General features: G+C 39.2%; 1 protein-coding gene across 1 annotated transcript; it reads right to left on the reverse strand.

Annotated features, from left to right (window-relative positions):
* Positions 1-1,650: 1,650 nt before the first annotated feature.
* Positions 1,651-26,543, reverse strand: GLRX3 (glutaredoxin 3). The gene is made up of 11 exons (XM_075717661.1): positions 26,473-26,543; positions 20,639-20,747; positions 17,585-17,659; positions 16,794-16,995; positions 9,638-9,810; positions 9,481-9,542; positions 6,713-6,770; positions 4,774-4,826; positions 3,548-3,587; positions 3,373-3,465; positions 1,651-1,920 (listed from the first exon to the last, which is right to left on the reverse strand). The coding sequence occupies exons 1-11, from the start codon at positions 26,541-26,543 to the stop codon at positions 1,870-1,872; spliced, it is 987 nt and encodes a 328-aa protein (XP_075573776.1). The 3' UTR covers positions 1,651-1,869.
* Between the last annotated feature and the right edge of the window lie 1,435 nt (positions 26,544-27,978).

The following is a 27,978-nucleotide window of genomic DNA, read 5'->3' on the forward strand; positions in this document are numbered from 1 at the left end:
TGGTATATTTCTTTTTTTCCTTTTCTTTTTTTTTTTTAAATGAAGTAGGTTACAATTACTACTGACAACTGCCTGGATGCATCTGCAATTCACTTTGAGAGATTAATTAAGGCTTGTTTTCATGATAGGGACAAGATTTTTTGATAGCAATTAAAATTGGTTTTAAAGTTACATACTGTTTTATAGTAATTACTAAAAATTATTCCTAGAAAACTAATACTTGGACTAAGTTAGATATCAATCACTAAGAATTCTGTAACACATGTAAGTACCTTTTTCTCCGCAGTCAACCTTTACTAGTCTGGGGCTGAAGTCCAATAAACAGCCTTCCTTCGGGTTCCAGTGTACTTTGATTACATTTAGAATTTAAGCAACAAAGCCCCAGACTTGCTTCCCAAACCTTACTTCTCAGCTGCTGCCTAAAACCTCGCACCACCCAACTCCTCGGGCACCTCGTCTTCCAGGCACATTCTGAAGCGCCGGCAGTCAGTCCTGACCTCTCCTAACAAGGGAGCAACTCCTCAGAAGAGTTTCTGGCCATGACTCTTGAGCAGACACAGGTGTTTCTCTGCAAGCACAACCAACACAAAAATCAGCAAAGAAAAGGCATTCAGCAATAGCTCTCTCCTCAAGGTGTGTTACTGGTGAGGTTCAGGCACTTTTCTGCTCACCAGTGGTTCATTTTCTGGGTTTCATAAAGGGAGCTTGCCCCTCTTCAGGTTCTAGACATAAGAATACTGCGTCCTTGTCCCATTTACTGTGTATAGCCAAAGCACTCAAAACAGTTTCAACCAGTATTTCACAGCTAGAAACCAGCAGCAGCTGATATTGCCATCGCACGCAGCAGTCTATACATAATTAACCAGAAATATTTCAGTATTTCACAGACACAAAAACACCTTCCAAAATAAAAAACTTGTTAGTCTCAGCACAGATGCTAAGAACTCAAAAGACCTGAAAGCAAAAAACGTTTCTCTTGAAGAGAAATAACCCTCCTGCACACGCTTGCAAGTACACCCGTGCTGTAGCTGGTCTGATGGTCAGCCCAGGATTAGAGCCTGTTATATTTGAGAGCATTACAGGTATTGAAAGAAGGATTAAAACCAGATTAAATCCCTTGAATACAGAAGTGAAGGATTCACATATTAACACAATGATTTAAATTGCCAAAGTCATAGCCCAGAAAGCAAACCTTGCCATCTACCTGAAGGAGCACTGGATACACCAAAAGACTGGCCTAATCACTGTGTTTATCGGCTCATTTCTACCGTAATTCAAGTATGTCCAAAAAGCTATGTTAAAATAGGTCGAACATCTGAAATTAACAATGACTGTACCTACTTTGATAACAAAGATGCATAGTATACAGCTGAAACTCATTAACAACAACTTCCTGGATTAAGGTTTCAATAGTATTTTTCTCACTCACTAGACATGAAAAAAGTTATTAACAGGGACAGAAAGTTATTATGCTCCATACCACAGAGGTATACCCATTAACATTCTCCTAATGGGACCTGAGCCTAAAAAAGATGCAATTTAGTCCTGTATAGTACTGCGATGGATAGTGGTGTCCTTACTCAACTCTTAAAACATCTAGATGCAATGAATACACAGAAAGAATGTAATAACAAACCCACAGTTCTTTAGCACTATATTTTAATTGAATTTCAAGATCTTGACATGTTTGTATCTTCAGTGGAAACACATTTTCATATGTACCATGGTCTTGTGAAATACACAGAGTACATAAGCTGTCTTTATTTACTCCTGATCGGTTCCACAAGGCTAAGTTGTATATTGCTCCAATATCATCTATAAATGAATAATCGTTCAAAGTGTTTCTGTTCCCACTGATGTCCTTTTCCATTAATTTTCTCCCTTCAGAATAGGCAACAGTTCACCACTTTCTTTTAGTTCCTGTAAAGAAATATATACAGCAATTATTCGCTATGTACATTTTGTGATTAGGCTAACAAGATTTCAACAGGGACGGTTGATGGGTAAGGAAATCAATTCCTGGGCTATTAAGGGAAGGCAGTAGCTGACCCACTAGAGGTCCCTCTTGACCAAGACATTGAACCTCATAACGTTGTATTTAAGTTCTATTTCGTGTCTATTTAGTAAGAGAGGAAACTTATTTAGTGAATAGATACACCTTCAAAAGAATTGGTTGTTATCAACTTTACCAAGTAAATCCCCCGGTATATCTCCTCCTAGATGTAATTCAAGATATATTTTAGGCATACATAGAATTCTACGACATCCGAAATGCCTCCCACAAAATGAAAAAAATGACCATCCACTGATAAGATTTTGTTACTACCACACATTAAAACAAACAAGACAGTAAGAGATTTGTAAGACGTCTAAATAAGAGGTGCTTACACATATTATCTTGATGATTTAAATTCAAATCTTAAGAGCTAGATAACACCAGGAAATAGTTTTAAAATAACATGTTGTAGAGTATATATTCTTTTCCCACATCTCAAGAGAAACAACTGCAATTTCATTACATAGTATGCTACATTACGGAATGCATTTTAAAATACTGACAACATTCATCTACCCATACAAGTTAGTCAGCGTGAACTGAAAACAGTCCAACAATGCAAACAGACAAATTACATTTAAATACCAGAGAGAAGTATTTTGCAGCATCTCTGCAATGCCCGAGACTATACTTACTGATCACTGAAATAACCCACTCACTTGTTAAATAAATAAAAGTAATCTATATAATTTAAGTAATACCAGTATTTTTAGAACTAAATGAGATTTATTGATTGTATCTTCCCAGGAGTTACAATGTCTGAGGAATTGGCTATAAAACATTCAGACAAGAATGGGCTCAAGAGTATTTGGGGTTTAGAACACTGTGCCTGCTCTGTTACAAAAATCAAAAACCACAGTAAGAGATGCAGATCTATTTTTGTTGCTTCAGGGTCTGTTCAAACAACTACAATAAACCTTACTTTCTTCCAGGAATGAGACTGTTTGCTAGGGAAAAAAGTGTCTCGCCCACCTTATTTGAGAAAAGCAATGTCAGAAGTAAAACTAGGAAGAGAAACCTGTAAAAATGCACCCACAGGGTAAAAATGGTCTTTACAGTAACAGTAACTGACTGCTGTCAAGAAAATACATTTCACTGCTAAATCTTGGCATATGAGAATGCTAGAGATTTAGAGCTCCTTTCAGCTGTGTGTTGAGCTAATAGAGTCACAGTAAAAGCAACCAAGTCATTCAGTTTCAAGATCTAGGGCCACACAGAGGAATTTCTGTATGTTGTGGGCAGAAAACATTTCTACAGTTTTAAACAAACAGTCAATTTACATCTCAACATTTACAACAAGATTCTCTCATTCCTACCTTAACAATATCCACCCCTCCAACAAGTTCACCTTTCACATATAATTGAGGATACGTTGGCCAGTTTGAATAGGTTTTTAATCCTTGCCGCACCTAAGAAAAATAATGTTAAATGTAAACTTCAACTTTAGTAAAAGCAACAACGAAATCCTCTACAATGGAGAAGCTTAGTTACCTCTTCATCTTCCAGTATGTCAAATGTCTCATAATCAACGCTAGGAAAAAAGAAAAAAAAAAAGAAAAAACTAAAATCATCTACTGTGGAGTTTTGCAATGCAAGACCCTCAAAAATTCAAAATGGGTACATTTACAAGCTAGCTTGCAAATCACTCAGAATTAACAGGTAATAGGAGGAAAAAAGTCAACACATTATGCACCAAGAACTGTAATGTAAAACATGTCTAGTTTCATGGGAAACTCCTCATAATGCACAGATTACAACACAACACTAAAAGATTAAGCCATGTAGCTTGGGCTCTAATTGGCCAAAATGTTTTCAAAGTAATTCTGTTCACTATTAGCTTAAAGGAGGGAAGGGGGGGCAGGAAAACACAGACACATACTTTGGAGGTTTTTATTAGGGAATCAGCCAGCTGCAGCTATTTCACCATCTTCACATACTACTTGTGTAAAAACACAAAATAAAATGCTTGCGTAAATTTGATTTCTGGTTGATTCACATATGAGTTTTGGTATGTAATTCCTAGCATTCTAAGAACTGGCACTCTTCAATAACCAGTGAGTATGTAGATTCTTGCAAGTGGACTAGGGCCAGTGACAAGGAACAACGATTTGAGTAACTGCTACTTATTTCCAAGTTGTATATTGATATATAGTTGTCTATTATCTCAAGAAGCCCATTCTAATATCTACTAATCAAGACAACTGCTTAACCTCTAACTAGCAGTACAAGTGAAACAGGAGTTTATTCAAAGGAAGATGATACTAATCTCTCTCACTACAGAACGAACTGCCTTGAAGAGGAAAACTGAGGCTAGATAACATGAGAGGCTCCAAGATTAAGGAAACAGATCAAGAGGGACCTCTCTAAGACAAGCTGCTTATCGGAGTGGAAGGATTTCTTTCATGTCAACAATCACAGAAAAAAAAAAAATCACTGTTGCAATAAACTCCTCAATCCACGCAAGACAGTCATTATGTAGTAGCGCTAAAGCAGCGTAATATCTGACACACCACATTTGACTTGGTACCAAATGAGTAGAGTAGCGATTTACACTATGGGCTTTTACATAAAGATACTTTAAAATACTCTTAAAGAAAATTACGTTTGGGGAAGTCTTCCACTAATGTTTTCCAAACTCTTTATTCACAAAATGTAGCTTTTAAAACAGAACTGGCTTCCCAAATTCAATAAAAAACACACACCAAATACTTACGTACCCAGTATTATTTATGATTTCTATAATTTGCTTGCTGAATCCACATTTTGCCGTCTAGAATGCAAAACACACGTATGTTAAAACACTTATCTGCTATATTTAATCCACAAAATTCCAAGTCCTCAAGCTACACTAAAGCTATTACCAATTTATTGCCAGCTATGACCTTACTGGATAAGCAATATTGCTAATCCCTTTTTTATTCTTCTTTATGCTCTTTGAGCTTTAAACAGTAATGAGTGTCTCTTTCTTTATATACTCTGCTGAAATAAATGAAAACATTGAGAATATTAAACACTTCCCTCAGTTGTGGTGTGGAATGATACAAGGTGAATCTGTTTTCCAGATTTGGCAATACTATCTTGAAAACTAGTTAGGCTTGATTATTTTCTGAACATTCAAAAAGCCAAAGCTACAGGTATGACAGGTATAAATGCCTCATATGTGTCTGTAAAATAGATGTATTTATTTTGAGACATATGCTACCCTTTGCTTACCATTCTGGAAAGAGTAGCAACCTATGTCAACCGATAAATAGGTTGCATGTAAAGCAACTCCCAATCAAAATTAGTAATTAAAAGTATCTACTGCAAACTCTTCATATTGACAGTATAAGGGCATAAAACACCCACCATTTTTTAGACATGGAATATTTAATCCAGACTATCCCTCCTTACTGGTGATTTTACTTCACCAGTAGCTCAAGCAAAATCAAAAGCTGTTAAGCAACCTGCCCAAACTCCTGCTTTCTGTAGGCAAGACAGAGGTTTTAAAGGAGACAAGTGCATCTCTTTAGAAGACCTAAGCCCAGCGAGCTCATCGCCACTGCTTCAGTGAGTCAGCATAACCCGCAGGGTTCCAGTGGCTATGAAACGGCTTAGTAAAACAGCCTGCATCACTCTTAAAAGTACCGGTTGTTAGTACACAGAGAAGGCTCACGAACAAGCGAGAAAATGAAACGGAAAGACAAGTCACATGAACGAGCTCAGTCCCCTACCTCTGTATCCCTTAAAAAATACCATATAAACAACTCTTGTAATAATTGTAGTTAGCAATTGCATGTTGTTTAGGGTACACCACTCCCATGAAAAGCCTGAGCTAGGTGCCGTTCAAGCAACTTTGACAGGAAGAATTGCAGTGCCTTGCTGTTCAAAAGGGAATCATTTATCCCCTGGTTACTTTGTTTGAGTATGCAACACAAAGCAAGAGGCTGACCTTTTGGTTTACAGTCATTTGTTATTATTTTAATCCTAACTGTTAGCAGTTGTCTGTCTTCAGTCACTATCTTTATTTCAGTCAGCAAGATAATTAAGTGAAGCTTAAAGACACCAGGCATAGACCATTCTATGTGCATGTGAGAAAACAAGAGTGGATCATTTATGGTATGTGGCATTATACTTTAGCCTTAAAAACATCTAGCGGCTTCTTTTTTTTTAAACGCAGTTGTGAAAGCATAAGAAAGTCAGAGAAATTAAAAAGGACAGGACACCCAATCCAATTAGGTCAAAGGGAAATTTCAAGAAACATGCATCCAGAGATAAAGTTTTGGGCAACACTCAAAGTGTACGCCTCGAGTAGGATAGCCATCGGGGCAAGCACTCAGAACATCAGAAGAAAATCCATTATCTGCAAAGACAATCAATAACTAAGACCAAAAGGACAAGCACAGTTCTTCCATTCGTTCCCAAACTGTAGATCAATTGACATACATCACTGCAGGGCATCAAATTCCCTGATTTTACTGTAACACAGCTATCAGCATTTTAGCAATAGATATCCATCAGGTAAAATAGGGACTTATCTTCCAGGGCTTATAAAGCACCGAATAAAAAGACATAGAATTAACTTCCCAGCACCATTAATTTTCACTAAGCAAGGAAAAAAAAGGCAACTGACACTGTTTAAAAAACTGTTTAATATATTCTGCAACACAATCTTACCTGTTTGCTTCCCTTCATAAAAAGCATCACAGGAGCTTTGTTTATCAAGAATTTAAGCCTACAGAAAGCATGAAAAAGACAGACATAAAATGGCTCAGTTATTATTCCATGCTTTGTTTCGACAGGAAAACAAAATGCAAAAGTGGAAAGATAACAACTTGCAGCTTTACCAAATGCATTTAAAGCATTATTATAAGGAACTCTATTCATTTAAATTGCTTACATTAACTCTAGTGAATGAATTTGAACCATCCTGTTACTTTTAGAGCAACAATTTACTTTTCTAGATTGACCTTTAAGTATCAAGCAGCAGTAAGTTTAAGGAGAAACATCATTTTAGGATATTTTAGATGCAATGTCTGTATTTCGTGACATACTGCTTTTTCACATACTGAATATAACAATTAGCATTTCTCATTCGCCATGTGAGAATGTCTTTTGCAGAGTAAGAGCCACACCTATTGTCCATCAGTCATAAGATCTATGGACTTTGGACTAAGGACTAACCACTACTGAAATTCAGGAAGTTCCAACTGTTTTGCCCTGTCCACTATCTGGTCTACCCGCACAACCCCCAGACACTCCCCTGCTTTCCCTCTCCTTTTAGGAAAGGCTTTCTGTGGCAATTCATGGAAAAAGTTAGCAAAGACTCCTGTCCTGCTAAGGGCAAACTAGCCTCTATAAAATGCGTAACAGGTGATCGTTTTCTGTGAAAGGTCACTTTGCATGACTCGCACAATACAAAAAGATTCTAGACTGGGGAATCCAGGGTCTTTGCACAATAAAACTAAGTGAAGTTTTTTTTGTTGGTGACCTACAGCCTTTGCACATGTAAATCTCAAAACAATTTTTCCAGCCAAGTTGTCTCTAGGTTAAAAAGCAACAGCAAAACTAACAGCTACAGCAAGGGTGAGCTACAGTACTCTGAGCTGGTTCCCCTGCTGCCAGATCCATTTCGTGAAACCAAGCTGATTTCCAGAGTCCATTTTCAAGGACTATTTTGAAGTGAAGAAACCGCAGTTAATTGATGGGAAGAGATCAAACAATGAGTAAAGGAACACAATCTAGCATTAAATAGATTCTACTACTGATATTCCTTCATTTTATCAAGTCTTAACATGCTTGAATAACTACCTCATAGGGTTTTTCATATGAGTGACTGATAAAGTGAATATAGTTTGAAAGAGGTATCAGTTGCTCAGAAGTTAAGTATGAGGTTAGCTATGAAGAAAAACTAATCTGTGTCATGGAAAAAGAACTTCCCAGCTGTCGCCAGAAAACAGACCTCAGCTAAACGTCACATATTAATTGAAGAAACAAACACCTACTAAAAGATGAAGAACAAACTAGGCAACAAGAAGCTACTTGTGACTTGTCTGGTGACTTTTTAGCCAGTTTGCCTTCAGGCCACTTCTACATCAAAATTTGATAAAATTGATAAAAGCTTCACACACCTGTTCAAAAGATGCTGCTGCTGCTCCTCTAGGGAGACATTTAGCTATACCAACAATTTTAACCTATTAAAACACATTAGGTAAGCAGAGGACATTTCCCATTACCTTCTTTCCCCAAAAAGATAAGCAAAGCAAAAAACTACGTATAAATTCAATGAAGTTGCAATTTACGCAAGTTTGCAAAAAGGAAGGAAGAGATTAAAGGAAACTTTCTAAAATAAGTTTCTAGAAGGCTACACTGAGACAATCTCATCTTTACCTATAATTTAATTTCAAACTGCAAAAGGTAGTGATTGTATTTTGGGGCCTTGGTCAAACAACTTACAAGCTACCCTACTAGAGTAACAAAAGGTAAACCTCAGCCATAGAACAAATTAAAAAGGAATTAATAAAAATAAGTATACTTTGTCACCATATTGAAACAGCTTGCATTAAATTATTTCTCCACTGTGCTGAGGGGGCAAAAGAACCAGAACCAGTCACACCTAGAGCACTGTAAAACTTGCTCTTACCATCCTTAGAGAGGGAATCCACACTAACATATTTGCCTTCAAGGTACAGGCCACCTTCTTGGTAAACCAGCCCCCCTTTGCATGTCTTAATGGCACTATTCACATAAAAACTAGGAAAAAATAGCCACATCTACTAGCAACTTCTCAAACAGAATGACTTGCCAGGTATCTGGAGCTTCACTACCTGGGGCATGTCAGAATTTCAAACAAGAGCAAATCTTCAAATGGGAAGGTTAAGGGAGGGCAAATTGGTTTCTAGATATGACATCTGATTTGGGAAGCAACACGCTGCAGCATATATTCATGTTGCCAAGGTGAAAGAAAACAGGAACTGAAGGATATGAGTAATCAAGAAAAACAAGGAGACAAGCCTAGGTATTCTCCAGTGACATCATAGTTATGAAGTCTATGCCAAATGAGGCTAACAAAAGCTACTAATGTTTAAAGATGATTTTCCCAGTTATCTTTAAAGAGTAAATTCTTTACAGAGAGACAGGAAGGAATCCATATATTCCTGCTATAATTAAAAGTTAACAAACTACAAATATTCTAAGTAAAGCCTGTTGGAACAGTATAGCTTAATACATATATAACAGTATAGCTTAATATTAAGCGATGCTTACTGTATAGAAAACGGAACATATTAAACAACTGCAGGAGTTCTGTAATTATCAGAAGTGCATCAAGTTTTTCTTTAGAGTCAAAGAACAGGAATTTAAATAGGGCATTCCCCCTATATAAACGAACATACAGGAAACCTCCAAAACAGACACCCTTAAAATAGTGGCATAACACATCACACCTGTCCTCCAACTTCTGTGCCTTCGGACAGACTGTGTCCAGTTCTCCAGATGCCTCAAGTTCCTAGGGAGATTGGGGAGAAGTAAAATCAGATGTAAAAAGCAAGAAAAAACACACTTCAGACAACCAACAAGATTAAGAATGTCTCAGTTTCTAACCTTGACAATATCAAGTCCACCTATAAGCTCTCCAGCTACATACAACTGCGGATAAGTTGGCCAGTTAGAGTATGTTTTCAGCCCCTGACGAACTTCTTCATCAGAAAAAATATCAAAACTGCTAAATGAAATACCGTGTTTGTTCAGTATCTCCACCATTTGTTTGCTGAAACCTGCAAACACAAAAAGAGGAATCACATATAATTTTAAACAAAGCACTCCCATGTCTGTACGAAACATTACTCATTAAAAAAATGCAATTCTTCTAGATAGCAAGTTCAAAACAGCTCTAGTGTGCTATCCTTTGTTCTATCAATATCCTCAAATATTATAAAGGGGCAAACCCCATATTTATTACTGGGATTACAAAACCAAAGTATGTGGACAGCTTGGTAAGTCTGGTGCTTCTCTATTTAGAGCTACACAGTAAGTCACCTTCATATAAGCATGTCTGTTGTTCCAACATACAATTAAAGCAAAGTTAAACGCATTCCCTTATTCTGTCTTTTCCAGCTCTTCTTCACTGAGCATTCACAGAGAACAAAAGCTTCTCAATGACCGTAAGAGCATCTTCAGTAGCTTTCTTTTCATTCCTCTAACTGCACATCACTTTCTCTACCCGTCATTTCTTCCTCCAGCTACTACTGAACTTCTACACCAAATGTGGATGAAGTTGACACACAAAGTGGGAACCAGGATTTAAACCCATGACTATGTCACTAGTTTATCTTAGAAACTTGGCTTTTATAATGTTTTCTACTACTTTTGCTTTAAGAGCATGTCCTTTCCTACTTCATGGTAAAAGGCAGATTCAGCTTCATTTTTTTTTAGACTCTCTATGTTCATGGAAGTACTTAATATTATTTCACTACCCTTGCGACACTTTCATACCATGTTTTGTTTTCCTTTACAACAGATCTTCATCACATCCTACTCTGACAACACTCTCAGCAGGATATTAAGCACTGAATATTACGATGTAAACATCCAGACTTTCTAAGTTTATTACGTTGGCCAATTTGAGAAGGGAAGTTTCTCCCTTCTGTAACTAAGCATCTTTTTCCTAAGAAAATCGTCCCATTATTTGTAAAAAGCTGTATGTATGAAAATGTTAATATTATAGAATTTACAGTCTATAATCACCTAAATCTTCCTACACTAGAGGAAAAACACACACAAAAGTTCACTTGCAAACAACCCTCCTTCTAGTCTATTTAAAGTCACCATTCTCATTGAAGTGAAACATTAAATTGTTTTTTTCAAAAGAAGAGAAATTGTTTTTTAAATCATTAGTCTCTACAGAAACTCTTCAAAATCACTGTAAAAAAAAAAAAAAAAAACCACAACGCACACATACACACCACCCACACCTAGGCTGTACCCTTTCTCAGTTAAGTCCATCCTTTATGGGGTAACCTGAAAAGAAACCTTAGGCTGATGTTCAAAGTCATCTTCATCCACTTAACGCTCCCCCTGACACAGAAGCATGAATGGTCCTCCAGAGAAAACATCCAGCAGGCCGATGTCTGACAGCGTATCGCAGACAATTTGCTCCGTAAGAAAACGGATGAGGTCTGCTGTACTTTACAACAAGGAAGCCAACGACTTGATCTTTAGGGCTGATGATCAAATCTCGATTCGCAACTCCACTGTTCCTCCACAACCTATTTGCTCTGCTATGAAAGTTACGCTAATCAGGAAAAAACACAGAGTACGTTGCAACACACTGAAAGATTTTGGAATTCTGCTTCATTTCTAACACGTGGTCTTTATCCTAAAGTATTTCAACACCTGCCACTGTTGCTTGCATGCACATCCCTTCTAAGGGAGCCGAAGCCTCCAAGGCAACGCTATCATATGGTTTGCGAAAAGGATCATGAGAATTTGTCCATAAATCAATGCGATAATAGTGTGTGTTTTATATCTTTGCCAACTTGTTCTGATTTGGATTCAAATGCCCTTGCAATCCTACCAATTCCCTCAAAGAATTCCAACAAATGCTGTGCAGACAAATGAAAACCTCTATACAAATATTAAAAAGAAAAAAAAAAAAAAAACCCGAGACAGACAATGCTTAAAGGCTTTAATAAAGGAATAAAAAATAAAGAAGCTCTAAACGGGAAAAAGAATCAAAGTGCCATAGAAGAATAACCTTTGATTTCAGCTTGCAAGACCACCTATTAGTTTTTGAAATATGGATTTTTTTTACTACAGCTTTCTGCAGTTTTCATGTTCTGCAATTTATTGAGATATGAAGTAGCAGTATTTATATGTGTGGAATCTAAGTTGCTTTTCTTTCTACAACTGAAGTGTTAAGTTCATGTACAGCCTGAAGTAAAACACAGATTCTGAAATTCTTCATACATCTGGGAGTTCATTAGTAAACAGCTAAAGGCTGATTGCTGATGGTTATTCCATCGCCAATATATTAACTCATTTCTACTGTAAGGAACTGGGCGGGGGGAAGCTTTATTTTAGCTGTAGGCAATTACATGCAAACTAGAAAGATTGATTAGTTGCGTTTCATTTTGAACGGTTATGGTAGCAGTCTGGAAGTGTTATGCTTAGGGATAAAGTGCCAGAACAGCTTTATTTTCATAACAAAAGATTTAGGTTGAATTTCTGAAGAAATGCCATACATGCATTACAAGGAATAATTAAACTGCTAACAAAATGTTTTAAGCAGTTATCTAGACAAATCACAAATGCCACTCCAGATTCTACACCAATAAAAACATCCTAAATAAATTATGGTATTGATGAAGCAAATAAACAAACACTACCACAGTCCAAATGAATTTGCTGAAATAATACAGTGTACGTAGTGACCACATACAATTGCCAGTAAACACACAGCCGAGGGGACAAACCTTACTTTATGCTACGCTTAGCTGGCTTTTCCAATTAAGAAATTATGAACTACAAGAAGATCCCAAAATATACTGCTGGATAGGGTTCCCTCTACTTGCCAACTGCACTGAAGTCTCGAGTGCAAGTCTATTATTTGTATCAAAATAGATACAATTCAAAAATATCTTCACCTTTAAACAAGCATGGCTCCTTTTATTTAATTCTATTTTTACTACTTCTACTACTGTTATAACAGATCCATGCCATCTTTGACAAAATGTTAAACTGCCTTCACCTTGAAAGACTTTGTCTATTCTAGGAAGTTTAATGGACCCAACTTCCTAACATCTCCCAGCTACTGCCAGAAACTATCACAGCAGTCTAAAGCAGGCGCTGTGTTTAACTGCAAAATTAAGAGCTGTAAATTCGGATTATTTCATGTGTTGCACTACGTTTTCATACTTCCAATTTTAATACATACCTCTCTCTATTTAGGTAAGTACCTCCTGTGCACTTTTCATGGGGTACCAGGGATCAACTGCAAGAACTGAAAGCTTGAGGAAATATCTACTTTATCATATTAAGACATGCAAATGAATCTGTGTTATACTTTTAAATCGCTTTCCATATTGAGTTTATGATGAAGTAGCTAACTATCCTTAACCTTGATGCCTCAATGTCTTTTGGGGGGCGAGGGGGTTGTGTTTTTTTTAAATAGCCTCACAATTCTCTCCCATCAAAAATTCAAACACATAAGAAACAGTAAGGGGTCTTTTCTCTACATAACTTTAAACTCTGCCCAGCGTTCTGCTCGATACCCTTTAGAAAGCCAGCTCTCTGCTGAGCACCCACAGAAATCCAAAGGAGAGACGCTGTGCCTGCGCCGTCAACCGATCATGCCAATGCAGAGCACGTATATCTGAATAACCTAAACCATAGACACCCCAAACGTACTCACAAATATTAGGAGCTCATCACAGCAGTGCTCTATTACATACAGGTAGACTTCACGAGTCTACTTCAGAATAAGCCAAAATTTCCATTCCTACAAAATCATCTATAAATTCCCATGACGATACGCAACTTTCACGCACCTATCACTGTATTGTTACATAATACAGAATTATCTACACATAAATAGATGGAACTTCATCAGCTCTCCATAGGAGCAACTGCCCATGCACAAACTGCTAGAATCCCAGGCCAATACACAACAGCACAATGAACGTGAAAGTTCTGAAATCTGTGGTTATTTCTAAAACTATTTCTACTAAAGTGACTCTGGGACCTATTAGTGCATTGAAATGAAACGGCAGCCTTGAAATTAGAAAGGGAAAAAGAAGGAGAAAAATAGAGCGTGCAGGTATCAACACAGCAGAAGCCCAGTACAGTATGGGAAGCCTCAGCACATGCAGGACTTTGCACTTCCCCCCCTACCCTTTCACAGCAACATCTGAAAAAGCAGATTGTAAAGTGGCATGCAAATGTTTTAAAAGCAGACGAAAGTACACTTAGGTACGGCAGGCAGAGGCAATAAGAAAAGCTGCACACAAGCCGTAAGCAAGTGCTTCACCAACATGAAGTAGCCCGGACCAAGCTGCAAGACTCCTCTCGCTCTGCCAGAGCGGGATTACCCTCGACAGCACGTGGCCCAGACTGACACGCATGTTTGATGCGCTTTAACCACTGCTTCTCTTTCAAATATCGTTTCATGACTTTTACATACAAGCCTTCCTTCTCGAAACGGGCAGCGTGCACGATACTAAACTCCCTCCAATTAGCAGTGCTTGACAGACACTCTCTCCTCCCTTCCTGCCCAGTATATACGGGATCAGTCCAAAGCTGCTCTTGAATTCAACCCAGACAGGCCCACCCAGCATCTTCCCCGCTGTTACCGCTCTGCTCAGCTCCCTCGCTCATCAAGCACTGGTCCTGACCCAAAACTACCTGAAGTTAATGAAAAGATTCTTATTTACTCTGTGGACCCAATTCTCAGTTTCAATAACTAGAGCTATACAGAACCACATAAACAGCTCTCCTGTAATAGAATGCCTTCACGGATACAACACAAAATAGCAGAGGCTGTTTGGCAAGTCACATATCACAAATCTGCATTATTCTCACTCCACCAAATCAATGTGTTCCATATCATTATCCTCCCCTTTCCCCCCTTTTAACAGTATCTGGTGATACTACAATTTGAGTCCTTCCAGATTAAAATAAATGGACAGAACATGTAAAATCAGTTTCTTTTAGGTCCTTTTACACTATTTCATCCATTTTCCTTTACATGGTTCTCCCCTCAATTTCTTTTGGAAACTTCCTGGCCGCCCTCCAACAGAAAGCACAAGAAGCAGCTACATGGGGATGTCTGCACTTGAAACTGTTAACTGAACTTAATACTTAAACCCGTGGTGAGATATTCCACGCTGGAACATCAGCAGTGCATGCGCACCACAAAGATATTTGGCAATTATGTGAATAGAGCATCGATAAAGCGCCACACCACGCCAACAGTTCGAACCAAGCACTCGTGGATTCCTGACCAGACATGAGCAGCATTGCTCTGTCTCTAGGCTGCACCAGCTGAGCCCTTACAAGAAGGGGGTCAAAACCAGGAGTTCCACGAGTCCTCATTTCCCTCCTCAAAGTGCTTTAAACACATGTAGTTCACATGCACCTCTGCCATGATACAGAAACATTTATGAGGAATCTTTCAAGCCTGCGCATGCTACTGTAACTCATGCACAGATGGACACAACAGGCATTTTCACTGTTTGTTTTCAGACACAAATAACTGAGGTTTTGCACGACAACTTAACTTTTTGAGCTGTTACTTTTATTGGTTCCATAAATATGCCGCAGGCCTTTCTCCAGGAGCTTGGCTGTAAGGAGCTAGCTATTGCTAATTGTTATTCTCCCGTTATGTTTCACAATTCCTTTGCCTCTCTGGCCCAGCAATGCAGTTGATATGATCTGCCCCACAGGATACATGGTTTGCTAAGTAAAGGGACCCAATCTTAGTCATCTGGGTGTCAGCTACTGCAGAAAAGTAACTGTAGAAGTTGCAACTTTTGATCTCTAGACCAATTTGGGGAGAGAAAGGAGGTTAAAAAGTCAATGCAACTTTTTTCCCCCTCACTGCCTTTCCTCCCCACAGTTTTAGAATTTTATAACTATATCTTATTGCCACCGTTCCCAGAATAAGACCTCTTCAGTCTTCCCATTCCAAGTGAACCTCTGGCGATGAGGAATGATTGTTTTTCCACACTGTGTTTTGCTCCTTGTTTTTTCAGGATTGGACATGGCCTTAGGGAGCAAACGTTTGTGAAAACAACAGCACAGAAACTAGCAGCTCAATGTTGACTTCTGTAAGGTATCAACAGAAAAAGACTGGTGGGTTAGAAGCACAATGACAACTGAAGATAAACTTCACCAAAGGCAGGCTAGGATTACACTCAAAGGAGACAGCCTGGAAAGTGTTGTGTTGTTCATTGCCAAAACGCTGTGTCCAGAGCTCCAGGGGATCAAGAGGGAGCCACAACCAAACAAGAGCTGCCAAGAGTGCTGTTTGGTCAAGCAGTCCCCACCCTACATCAGCATTACTCTTCTATTTACCTCCTGCAGCTCACCACAGATGGCCCTACAAAACCAGTTCTGCAAAGCAACTTCTTGAGACTGCGTGAGCAGGATGGCAGCTTCGCAGTACTGAAAAATCTGGGGTTTTAACATTTGTTCATGTGCTTTCCGTATAGATTGACACTTCAAGTTAGCTAGGAACCAGGCACTGTAAACAGTGAGCAAGGGTTAAGAGCGCTGCATTTAAGAAAAGGCATTTCCACTGTAGCAGAAACACATGCAACTGGTCTTTCAATTTTACCAGCTAGGATAGTTTTATTTTCTTTTTCCAAATGGCAACAGTAATCCCAGATGTTAGTCAGTTTTGTTATTCCTTGAACTGAAACATTCTCTTCATGCTGTTTTACAGTTTCAACATGTGTAACTTGACACACCAAATGCCATGAATAAACACTGACCTACCTCAGGAAAAGCATCCTAGTTCAAGGATAGCATTGCACATCACATATTCTTTAGAAAGCCCCTAATCTCTGTAATTCCATTTCCAAAATTTAACTAAGGGAATAGCCATTCTCTAGCTGCATACAAGCAATGTGAAAATATTTGCATTAATGTTTCTAGGTCTACGAGACACTGTTGGGATGTATCTCCCCAAAACTGAGTGAATCTGACAACTAGCCCAAAGCAAGTGCTGTCACACTGAACACAAACTTTAGAAAATCCTTACCACAGCGAGGTTCTTTTGGAGACCCTTTCATAAACAGCATGCAAGGGGCAGCATTGATGAGTTTCTTTAGACGCACATTCAGATCTTCTTTTGAACTGTCATTAGAGCCAGCAGAAACGGAACTGCTGGACGCATGGCGCTGGACTTTTTTGGTCAGCTCTGGGGCATGTGCACCATCTAATCTGTCAACTTTCTGAGAATTCTAAGGAAGACAAAACACAGGTTTGTGTTAAAAGATCAAATTCAGAATTTGTACTGTAATAAAAAAAATAGTAAACCCACCATATAAAGTATAGATTTTCAGATGCAGAGTGGATTAGTGTATTGATCTTTTAGCCAGTCTTTAGTTCCAAGACTCATACCATTCTGTTGGCTGGCTACTGTTAATGCTAGTGAATTTGCTATTAGAAGAATTAAAGACAATATTTTGGATTTTATTATCACAGGCAAACATGACCCAGACTTGTCATTTATACTTGGGTTTTTGCCATGTTGTAGAACTATAGCTAGACAAGGAAACATTACTGAAAGTTTTTTGACCCACTACAAGGTGTGACAACTAAAATAAAAACTATGTAAGAATCCCAAAGCAATTAAGGAAGCTCTGATGTATTACATACAAAGCCTAAGAACCACTTCTATCTACTTTTTTAGGTTCCACTGAATAGACTTTGATACAGAAGCGTTGAAAGTTCTTAAGGTTCTGCTCTTCTGGTAGTAGCATTAAAAACAAGTATACATATTAAGAGTCCGTATGGAATCCATTTTCTCTTAAATCCACTTTCTTTTACCTTAAAGAATAAGAACGTTGGAACAGAACTAATTCCGTATTTTTCAGATACTTCAGGCACAGCTTCAGCTTCCAGCTAAAAAAACAAAAACCAAAACAAAAAAACACAGAGAAAAAGATTATTTTCATAATCTTCTTTAAAGTTTGACTGTGGATGTCAATCCTGTCTAGAATGTTCTTCTAGGCATTTTATACATTTTAAAAGGATTCGACGCACAAGTTTGTGACACATTTGCATTTAAATGAGACTCACTGGGTTGGCGTGTCATCCACTGAGCCTACACAGTGTCAAAACAGGTTCAGAGGTTTTTATTTTGTTGCACATTTCAAAAGATGCCCGGAGGCTGCGAATAAAATTTTTGGTGCACTAGTGACCTAGTAAATTTTCAATCATATGCAGCTACTACTATATTGAAATCCATAAATCATTGACCCCAGTTATGTCATGATTACAGTGCTTATTTTCTGCCCACAGCAATTCTTGCTGTTTGCTCTATTGACTAATTTCAAGGGGCAGTACATCATGACTGACATTTGCAGCCTTCTGCAAATTATGGAAAAAAAAAAAAAAAGGAATGTTTCTTCAATAACCTATTGATGTCTACTAAATTTCATTTTTAACTCCTGCATGGCTACTGAGTACTGAGTGGCAAGCTTGTTAAGATTATTGGTTCTCATTTTATTTGGCATTCAACTGCATACCTTGAAGTTATATAATGTAGTAACGTGCCAAGAAAATACCTTTGAATTAACTCAAATCTGTGATTTTCTGTGCATAGGCTAAAAGCTTACTTGAGTGACAGAAGATCCAGTAGAAGCTTAAGACACTAGCTCTGTAACAACTGCAGAGTTAATGGTTAAGAGCTAAATGTTTCCAACAGAAACCTGCAATCCAGTCTACAAAGAAAAAGCCTTTCAAATTCTCACTCCACAAACCATACAGTGTATGAACAAGCATTAAGAGAGCTACTTAACAGTCTACTGCTGCCCACCCTGACCATCCTTATGTATTTCAGAAAAAACTGATTGTTCTTACTATTAACCAAAAGGTAGCGAAGCTCTGAATATTTCAGTAGTACAGCATGCTTTGACTTGTTCCTACACAGGCTCTTAATGAACTCATTAAATACAAAAGCAACACAGCAGAGTAAGTCAAAACTGAGAGTCCAAGCTTCACCTCTGTTTCTGTAAATCAATGCTCCAACAGGATCAACTGAGAAACTAAAGCTGTAAGTTGAAAGCTGTAAATAGATTCCAATTATCTATTCTCTTTCAAATGGCAAATGATTATATGACTTCTCCCTGTATTATTAATTTTCTTTTCCAGTAAAGCTTCCTACCTACTTGGATACTTATGTTCCACTCTGGTGAGGTTCACACATACAGAACAGATTTAATTTCGTATTTCAGTAATTTGCTCTTATTGGTACAACTTCCCAAAACACTGTTTCTAACCGTTTCTGGATATAGACACACTTTCATTTTAACCAAGCCAAGGATCTTCAAGTTAGGCTATGCAACAACTAAAATGAGAAACTGCATTTAGAACGACTTCACGATTTATTGACAGTTTTGAAGTTCGTTTCACTATTACTTAGCTCTGTTCTAGAATGTAACTGTTTATGATTTGCAAGGCAGTACACTGGTCTCCGTCAGTCATCTGTAACCATCTGATGGGCTAACAGGCTCTTGCCAATTCAAGGCAGACTGGCTCTTCTGGAATACACCAAAACCCCACAAAGAACTTCCAAAATCAAACACATTCCCCATGAGGAACACTCCCCCACGCAAAGAATCAAGAAAATTCACCCAAGTCTTTCAGCAGCTTATTTTCTCTAAATAAGTACACCAGTAATATTGAGGGGAGGGGGAGGAGGTGCCATTATCTTAGTTTTGCAACACTTGATCACTTCAGAACTTTGTTATTAAAAAATAAGTTACAGCTGAATAATAAGGGTTATAAATAATATATGACTAGGAATAATAAAGAGGCAACTGAGAGTTTTCAAACTTTCTTGGGCCTACTAAAAGCTTTAGCAACTCTACATAAATTTAAGCATCTTGAATTTTCATAATGTTGAAAATTAGTCTTTTGAAGCTCTAAGTAATAAAATACTACCATTAAAATAGTTCTGTCCTTCTGTTTCACAGAGAGAAATACCAACTGAGAGAGGAATCATTAAAAAAACCAACACAAAACCTAAAGACTGTAAGAAATCAAATTAAAATACTCACACACAGCTGGCTGCTCCATTACTCCCTGCCCTCATAATCACAGAAGTGTCTCATTAACAAGAGAAAGTTGGTTTAAAAGGAACAGCATGTTGATGAAGTGCATTCATTTTTTTCCTACACACTGGGTCTCTTACTAGGACGTGCAGACTATCTCACAAAAATACAGCATCTCACTTGTGTTTATACCATCCAGCACTATATGACTGCCACCTTAGAGTGACAATGTTGCACAGACTTAAATTTATCTTCCCTTAACCTTCATGAAGATTACTGTTCATCTTTAGTATCAGATAGAAGATCTCTACGAGTTCTGAGAGTTATTTAGCTAACCAATAACATCACAGGAACAGATAAAATCTTCAGCATACTTAAAAAGAACAGCGTTGCCAAATTAATCTCAAATCCAGGGATAAAAATCATGCTTTAAAAATATGGCTATCTACAGAACTGAAGGATTGAGACTTTGCAGGCACCAAGAAATTTGTTTGTTAGGTGGAGTAGCTAGTGGAAAAAAAAAAAATCCTTCATTGTATTTTAGTAGACTGATCTCTTTTTTTTCCCCCTCTCTTCCCCCTTTAAACAGCATGATAAAATAAAGGTGTTATTTAAGCTTGCAATATCAAGTTTGGAAAGATGAACCTAGAACTTTCATCCCACAGGTTTTTGATGCATCTCTTGCATATGTTCAACTCACATCCTTAAACGCAAAGCTGTAAGGGAACTTCAAAAACAACTTTACCCGTATTTTGTAATACCGTACTTATACTCTGTAATAATGGCGCTCTCCTCTGTTTAAAACAAGCTCAACTGCCTGACTTACCTTCACAAACGTAACCTGCGTGTGTTCCTTTGCTAGTGCCGCCATAACCTCATTCATTTGAGCACACTGAGGAGCCCATGGTGCCCAGAAGTGGACAACTACAAGGGACCTATTGAAAAAAAAAAACAAAAACCCAGCATTTATTTTTAACAAAGAATCATGCAATATAAAAGTCTGATATGCCATGCCAAAAAAAACCCCACAAACAAACAAAAAAAAAAGTGAAAAAACCCACCGCCCACACCATCTTCCAGGGAAGGGGAGGGGGGCAGAATCAAACAAGTGAAACCAGGAACGTTTTCCATGACTTGCACAGAGGAGGACTTCAATACTTTTTCAGGAAACATTCCAAAGCCCAGCCAGCACTGTTAAGGTAATGCGACACAAAGAAAAACACCATCCTGTATTTTGATAGGAAAAGATCATTCCATATGAGCGTCAGACAGGAAGAAGAAGCAGAAACACTGAAGATGAAATCATACGCTACAGGACACAGGTTTTGAAGCGCCTGTAGGCCAAGCACTCGGAATCGCACTTGGGCATCCCGCATCTCTTCCCAAGCAAGCTTTCCACCTTCAGAAGCTCTGGGAGCTCCAGAGCATAACAGCTTCGTGCCGGAGGCTGCACCATTGCCTTCCTCCTCAGTGCCGCTACTGCCTCTTTACTACTTATCCAGGAAATAAGGTAGTAACTTTTCAAGTCTACCAGGACTTTTCTAAAAATACAGTATTCTTATGCTGAAATGTTGTTTTCTGCTTCTATTAACTTCAACTTCTTATTCCTCTTCCAGCTTCAGTGAGGTTTCCTTGAATGTTTGGTATTGATTACACACAGCATTTAAAGATGAGAAGTCACGTGTGCGAACAGAAATCCCAAACTGGGTACCAGGAGGTAGCTCTCATGAGCTTGAACAAACACCCTTTGATGACAACAGCAACAAGATATTTGCATCTAATTTTCAATTCTGTTTTCCCGGTTTGCTGAAGCCAGAGCTGCTAGATAACAGGGGATAAAGAATAAAAGACATATAATGTACTACTTTTAATCTACTTAGATGCAGAAATCAATGCAACCATACTGTAGAAGCTATTTAGTGCCTTTTATTACTAAATAATGGAACTTCAGTATAAATTTTAATAGCTATGCAGGCAGCATGACATTCACATTGGAACAGAAGCTGTGTTATCTGACCACATACCCTGAATACAGCACTAAACCCAATTGGGACAAGAAGTTAAAAATTCATAAACTTGATTTTCCAAAGCAGTTCTAGACAATTTTGGTAGAAATATAATAGGATAGCCTCTTTTTTTTTTTTCTTCCTACCATGCCATCAGTCAGAGCATAGTTCTGCTTTGAAAGTTGATTAAAAATGGCAGAGTTTACAGACTAGTAAAAACTGGAATTACGGAACAAGGCAGTTCTATTTTTCTGCAAGTGCCAGCCTTGCAATTTTAGACCTGAGCTCAGGAACAGTTCAAGACATCTTCTCCAGGACTGCCATCTGTATAGATTCTTCCAACACTCTTCTATACGAGCCACCAAGAGCAATGATCCCAAAGGCAAACCATCTCTCTTTAATTACAACAAAATAGCTGTACGCTTCTTTGAACCGGTTTCACTGCTCACAGTTGACACCAGCATTTAAACCCTAGTAAAGGCTCATTTAAGTGGTTTACTCTTTACGTATAAATGGGCTTTGATATGGACTTCTTGAGAAACCCGAGACCATATCTCAGCGATCAGAGTAAAACCTTAACGGCAAAACTCCGTTTCAGCATGTAAACTTTTACAGCAGTGCTCTTTGTGGAGCCCAGCTAGAGAGCAAGGGAAGATGCAGATTACAGCACAGGTAGCTGGTGCGGGAGCGTCATCTGCCCTCACAGCAGACAGGTCTTCAGCACATCACTACAGCTGTCAGCTCACACAGACACATCTTAATTAAGACTTTCGAGCCAACGGGGACAAGCACGTGGAAGTGCTGTTCCCATGCTGCAACCAACATTTTTTGCCACAAAGTAATGAGGTGAAAATAATTAAGTAGGATGGGAGACAGGGGGGAGTCATGTATATGTATGAGAATACCCAGTCAGAACAGACAGAAAATTTTAAAATGAAAAAAGCAGCAGCATTTCACTATTTCAAAAGACAGACCAAGCTCTGATACAGAGAATTATCAAAAGCTTTGCTCCAGGATTGGTTTCCCTGTACTTGTTCCTCACATCCTTCATTTGAAATACCAATTTTGAGACCTCCTCCAGTATTACGCTTAACGTATGCACTGTTTACTGACACCGTTAAGAGCTCAGAGAAGTTGTTAAAAACGGATCAAGGACGAACAAAAATACTTTTTTTTTAAATCAGGTTTTATGACAAAACAGTCTAATCTATTTAGATCCACTACAGCTTTTACAATTACAGAGAACAAAGTTGTCAAGCTGTCATTGCAATCGTACAATGCCTGTACATTTAAAAAAAATAATTTTTACACCTGTTAGACTGCAAGTAGGACAAGAGAATACTTCCACTGGCTAAAAACAAATAGTGGAAGAAAGGAGAACAGAGAACACAGAAATAGTATAGCGGCTACGCATCAGGCCAAAGCACTAATAGATAACTTGATGCTCTTTCCCTCCATGAACTGAACGCTGAAATGCCTACTCTTCCCCTGCTACCACGAAATATTTCACAAGTGTTCAATTTAATTTAGTATGCATAGCGGGACACATCTGATCACATGAATGTCAGCTCACGACAAGTAGAGGAATAGCCACATGGTTACTTAATCCACATTCCATCAGAGCCTTTTCTTTCCATACCAACTTGTAGCTGCAGTACACTTAATTTTTATTTTCAGGAAGAACATAGCTTAATTGAATTTGCACCAAGGGTTTGGCAGGGGTGGACAATGGACACAGATGGACAACACACAACACTGACACAAATACATTTACAGAACAAGTCTAATTTTGTAATTAGACTGCCCTCTTGGTATCTGAGCACTTTAAACTTGAAAAATAACAAGAGTAATTCAAAACATTAAGAAAGGAAGAAAACAGAGTTAGCAGAATGAAGCACATAAGTGATTCTAAACAAAGTATTTCTTACATTCAACCAAGATACTTCTAAAAACTCTATTACCTATAAAAGAGAATTGTAACAAAGATTATGACAAGTCCCAAAGTTTCTCTTCCTGTATCATTTTATATTTCACATTTTGGAGGAAAAGCTGAGGGCCCCAAAATAAAATGAATATAACTTTTTTTAAAACTTCAGGAGAAGGAGAAGAATCAGAAGGACATATCACACATTTTCTGTGGAGAAACAAAAAGTCTTGTTTCTATAGTGTATTTAAAAAAAAAGAAAACCACCTTGGTTGAGACAGACTCACAAAGTATACCTTTAAAACAAAGAGTCTATTGACTGTAGAGCCAAAAATCACAAGACATTGTCCGATAGAGATATCCAGAAAATAATTACTCCATAGGTCAGCCTCCTCTTGGGCCAAGATACAAGTATTTGGTAAGTATTTATAACCTTTCTGACAGGCAACCCAAGTTACCTGGTTTTATAAACTGATTATTCTAAAACATAGTCCAAGTAAAACAACAGATAACAGAGCAATAATACAAGTGGTTCAATAATTTTGAAGACATTGGCTCAGTTCATCTTTTGCAATCATAAAATCTAGAGGCATTTTGAAAAAGATTAAAGCTTGAAATTTATGCTTGTTCCATAACACAAAGCTTACTAATAACTTGATGTTAGAAAGATTAATTTTCTTAAACAAGAACTCCTATGAAATCAAGTGTCAACATGAAACGCTGGCAGTTGCAGCTGATTAGTAGCAATTCTATTAGTTTGGAAAAATCACAAAGTCCATTTGGAAAAAAAAACCAAAACAAAACAAAAAACCCCACACTAAAATAGCATTAGCCCTAGCCTTAAAAATTCCGCACATTTTTTGTCTTAAGCTTTATCTTTCAAGAGTAAAATACTTCCTTGAAGAAACTTTCTCCTTTCCCACTTTATTAAGTGAATGTTTAAAACTACTTTTTTTACACTATTAATTTTCAGATTCACTTGATGATCTAAACATAGAAGGTACCTTAAGCCAGCCAATGTATATTTTTGAAGTTTACCACCATCCAGAAACAGGGAGATCATTTAAAAAAAAAAAAATCCATGATATGAAGGATTTGTTATGCTCTGGAGTGCAGGTTTGTTTGGTTTCTTAGCCATAACAACAAACAAAGCCAAATATTTTGAAAGGAAGCAGAGGAAGAGAGTTATCAGTATTATCAATTCATCTTAGGATCAAAAAAATATGCCTAAAACAATCAAGTCCATTAAAGAGAAAACTGAATCATGTTCTGTGGACAAAGGGAATGAGAATTATTGAGGGTCTTGTTGAAAATTACTTCAAAATATTGCATTTGTTCCTGAAGCCATTTTCATTTCAATATGTCTCAGTGAGCGCGACTTTCCTCTGGGACGTTCCCACACAACAATTCAGTTGAAGAATAGTTCCAGAAAAGAACACCGAAAGTCACGCAGCAAGTTTCAAAGAATCTAGTTTCTTCTTCCCATAATCAAAACTTTTCTATGTTTCCTCATGTTGCCTTTAAGAATGCGATGCTGGCCTTGTCATCATCCTTTTTAAGCCAACCATTTCATCAGTTTTCTCTCCTTACGCATTTAAAGGCCACTTGCTAATGCGGCAGTTAAACAACAAGGAAATGTTTTTGAACCAGCACCTTATGTTAATGTGCCTTACAAGACCCACTTAAAGACACACTCAGCTAGTGGATTAAGAGATATAATAAGAGTTATTACGCCTTTGATTCAACAAGACAAACAAGCAAAGCTCATAACCAAACCTGTCTTTCCTCATTAAGGCACCTGAGTACCTGTTCATCTTGAATTGCAGCAGCAGTTATTGCGACTCTTTCCTACCAAAGCGAAACGTGCACAGTTTTCCCCAAAACCAGCAGTGCCCAAGACTTCCAACAGCAGGCCAAAAGCCACTGCCCAGCGGCTACAGAAAATCAGCAGTCCATGCTGCATGCTACCAATGGAGAGAGCCCTTTCACTCATTGTTAGAGCATAAAAGCTGATTAATGAGAAACCAGCCCTGTTACATGAGAGATGAACAACTTAGTTTCACACTGTTTCTCAATGAACAACCTAACACTGCCATTTTCACTGAAAACACTGGACAGCAACTGTTTGTTTTGTTGACACCTTATGGTTCAGGGAAAAAGAAAATTCTCGGCTTGCACGAAAGTCCTGCTGTGCATAACTTTCCTCCCAGCCTGCCCATTTAGGCTTCCCCTCCCCTACAGAAGGTGCTGCAGCAGCCCTGCCCACCTGAGCTTTCCCAGAGCCTCACAAGCTGTGCCCGAGGAAACGGGCGCTTAAAAAATCATCTGCCAAAAAGAACCTCGAAGTCCTTTGTCAGTCCATGTGGGGTTTGAGGGTTGGTTGTTTGGGTTTTTTTTTTCCCGCGAAGGTTTTGTTCAGCCCTGAGGCAGCACCGGGCCCACTCCCCTCAGCAGACACCGGCCTTTCGCCCAGCTCGGGCCAAACGCGCCAAGGAGCCACATTTTGGGGGAGGCCGGGACAAACCCAAGAGCGCCCCTTCCCCGCAGGGCCTGGCGCTTCGGGACCCGCTGCAGCTACCGCCCGGGGAGCGGCGCGGCGGGAAGGCAGCGCCTGAGGCGGCGAGTCGGGCCGCCCCCGCCGCGGGGCCTCTGTCCGGCGGCGGGCCCCGCTCCCCCAGCGCCCGGCGGGCCTCACCCCGCCGCCGCAGACCCGCACCCCCGCCGCCTCACCTGTCCTTCTGCTGCAGGAGCTGCTGGAACTGCTCGGCGGAGCCCGCCGCCGCCACCTCCCCCGCCGCCATGGCCCGGCCGCCGCCGCCGCCGCAGGAAGGGGAGGGGGGGAAAGAGGCGCCGGGTCACGTGGGGCGGCACCGCGCATGCGCCTCAGCGGCCGCGCCCACTGCGCATGCGGCCCGCGGGGGGCGGCGGCCATCTTAGGGCGGGCGGGGTCGGCGCCGGGCGGTCATCTTGGGGGCCCGCTGTCCGTCAGTGGGCTGTCCCGTCGTCCGTCCGTGGGCTGTCCTGCCGTCCGTCCGTGGGCCGTCCCCCCGTCTGTCCTCCCCCGCCTCCCGGCCACTGCGGGCAGCGGCTGTTGGGTTGCGCTCCGTCTGGTGCTGCATCCATTCAGCCCTCCGAAAGGAGGTTATTTGGCAGGCTGTGGCTTTGGGGGTGCCGCTCCCCTGCCCCTTCGCAGCCTCGGGTGCCCCCGCGGCATGCGGTCGGGCTGTGTGAATGTAAATCTGAAGATAACACGCTTGTGTACGGTGATGAAGGCGTTTCGCTAATGAGGCTGGTGTTTCCTTATCTGTACCTGCTGCTGTTGTTAATGGCTCTACGTGGCAGTAACCTACATCTGCTAACATCAGCTGCAAGTAAAACTTCGACCTGCTTTACAGTTTGTGAACAAGGAAAACGGCCCCGCAGTTTGCACGTCTTTGAGACATTTTTGAAGTCAAATCAAAAAGCTTAGCCAGTGCTCTAACTTAATATAGAGATAACTCTGTTATTCGTAACAGCTCCCTGTTCATGATACGACTGCCAAACTTGAAGACTGCTTTAATTCTGGATGAAAATACCCATAAAAGGTTTTAATGTTATATAGAAAATCTGTATCTTGAATAATTTCGTTAGGTTTCTGGAACTTATTCAAGCAAGACCTCAGGTTTGTCTTCACCATTGACAAATCATTATTAATCAACGCTTCCTACCAAAATAATGCGGCTTCTGTTTCTAGTGAAGAAAAGACATAAAGATTACAAACTAATGTAATTGACATAATAAAGGAACCCATAAGTCTACAAGACTTTATGTATTAGAACATAAAGGTGGAAAAAAACCTGATCTGGGTGTAAGAGGACTCAAAGGCTTGCACCCACAGTCGGCTCTAGAATGGATTCAGTGCATGGAATGGGAAGGCAGGCGGGCAGCGTACTCTGTTCCTGCGACGTCATCTTTTGCTTCAAAAGCAGCATCAAGGCAGTAATTTCTGCAACGAGCTTGACACAGGCGTGCTCACACTTGAATGTAATAGCAGGTCACTTAAACTATACACTTAAAAAAGAAATAAAAGGTACGATAGGACAGGTTGGTTGTAGTTCTTACCATTCATATCAGGTTGCTGTTCAGGACCGACATATTACCATTTTCCTTCATATTTGCCAAGATAGCCTATTGAAAAGAATCAGATATAATGTCAACCTGAAATTAGATTTTCACTCCTCAAGCGTGCTGCCCATA

The sequence above is a fragment of the Pelecanus crispus genome, chromosome 10 (assembly GCF_030463565.1).
Source record: "Pelecanus crispus isolate bPelCri1 chromosome 10, bPelCri1.pri, whole genome shotgun sequence".
Lineage (NCBI taxonomy): Eukaryota > Metazoa > Chordata > Aves > Pelecaniformes > Pelecanidae > Pelecanus > Pelecanus crispus.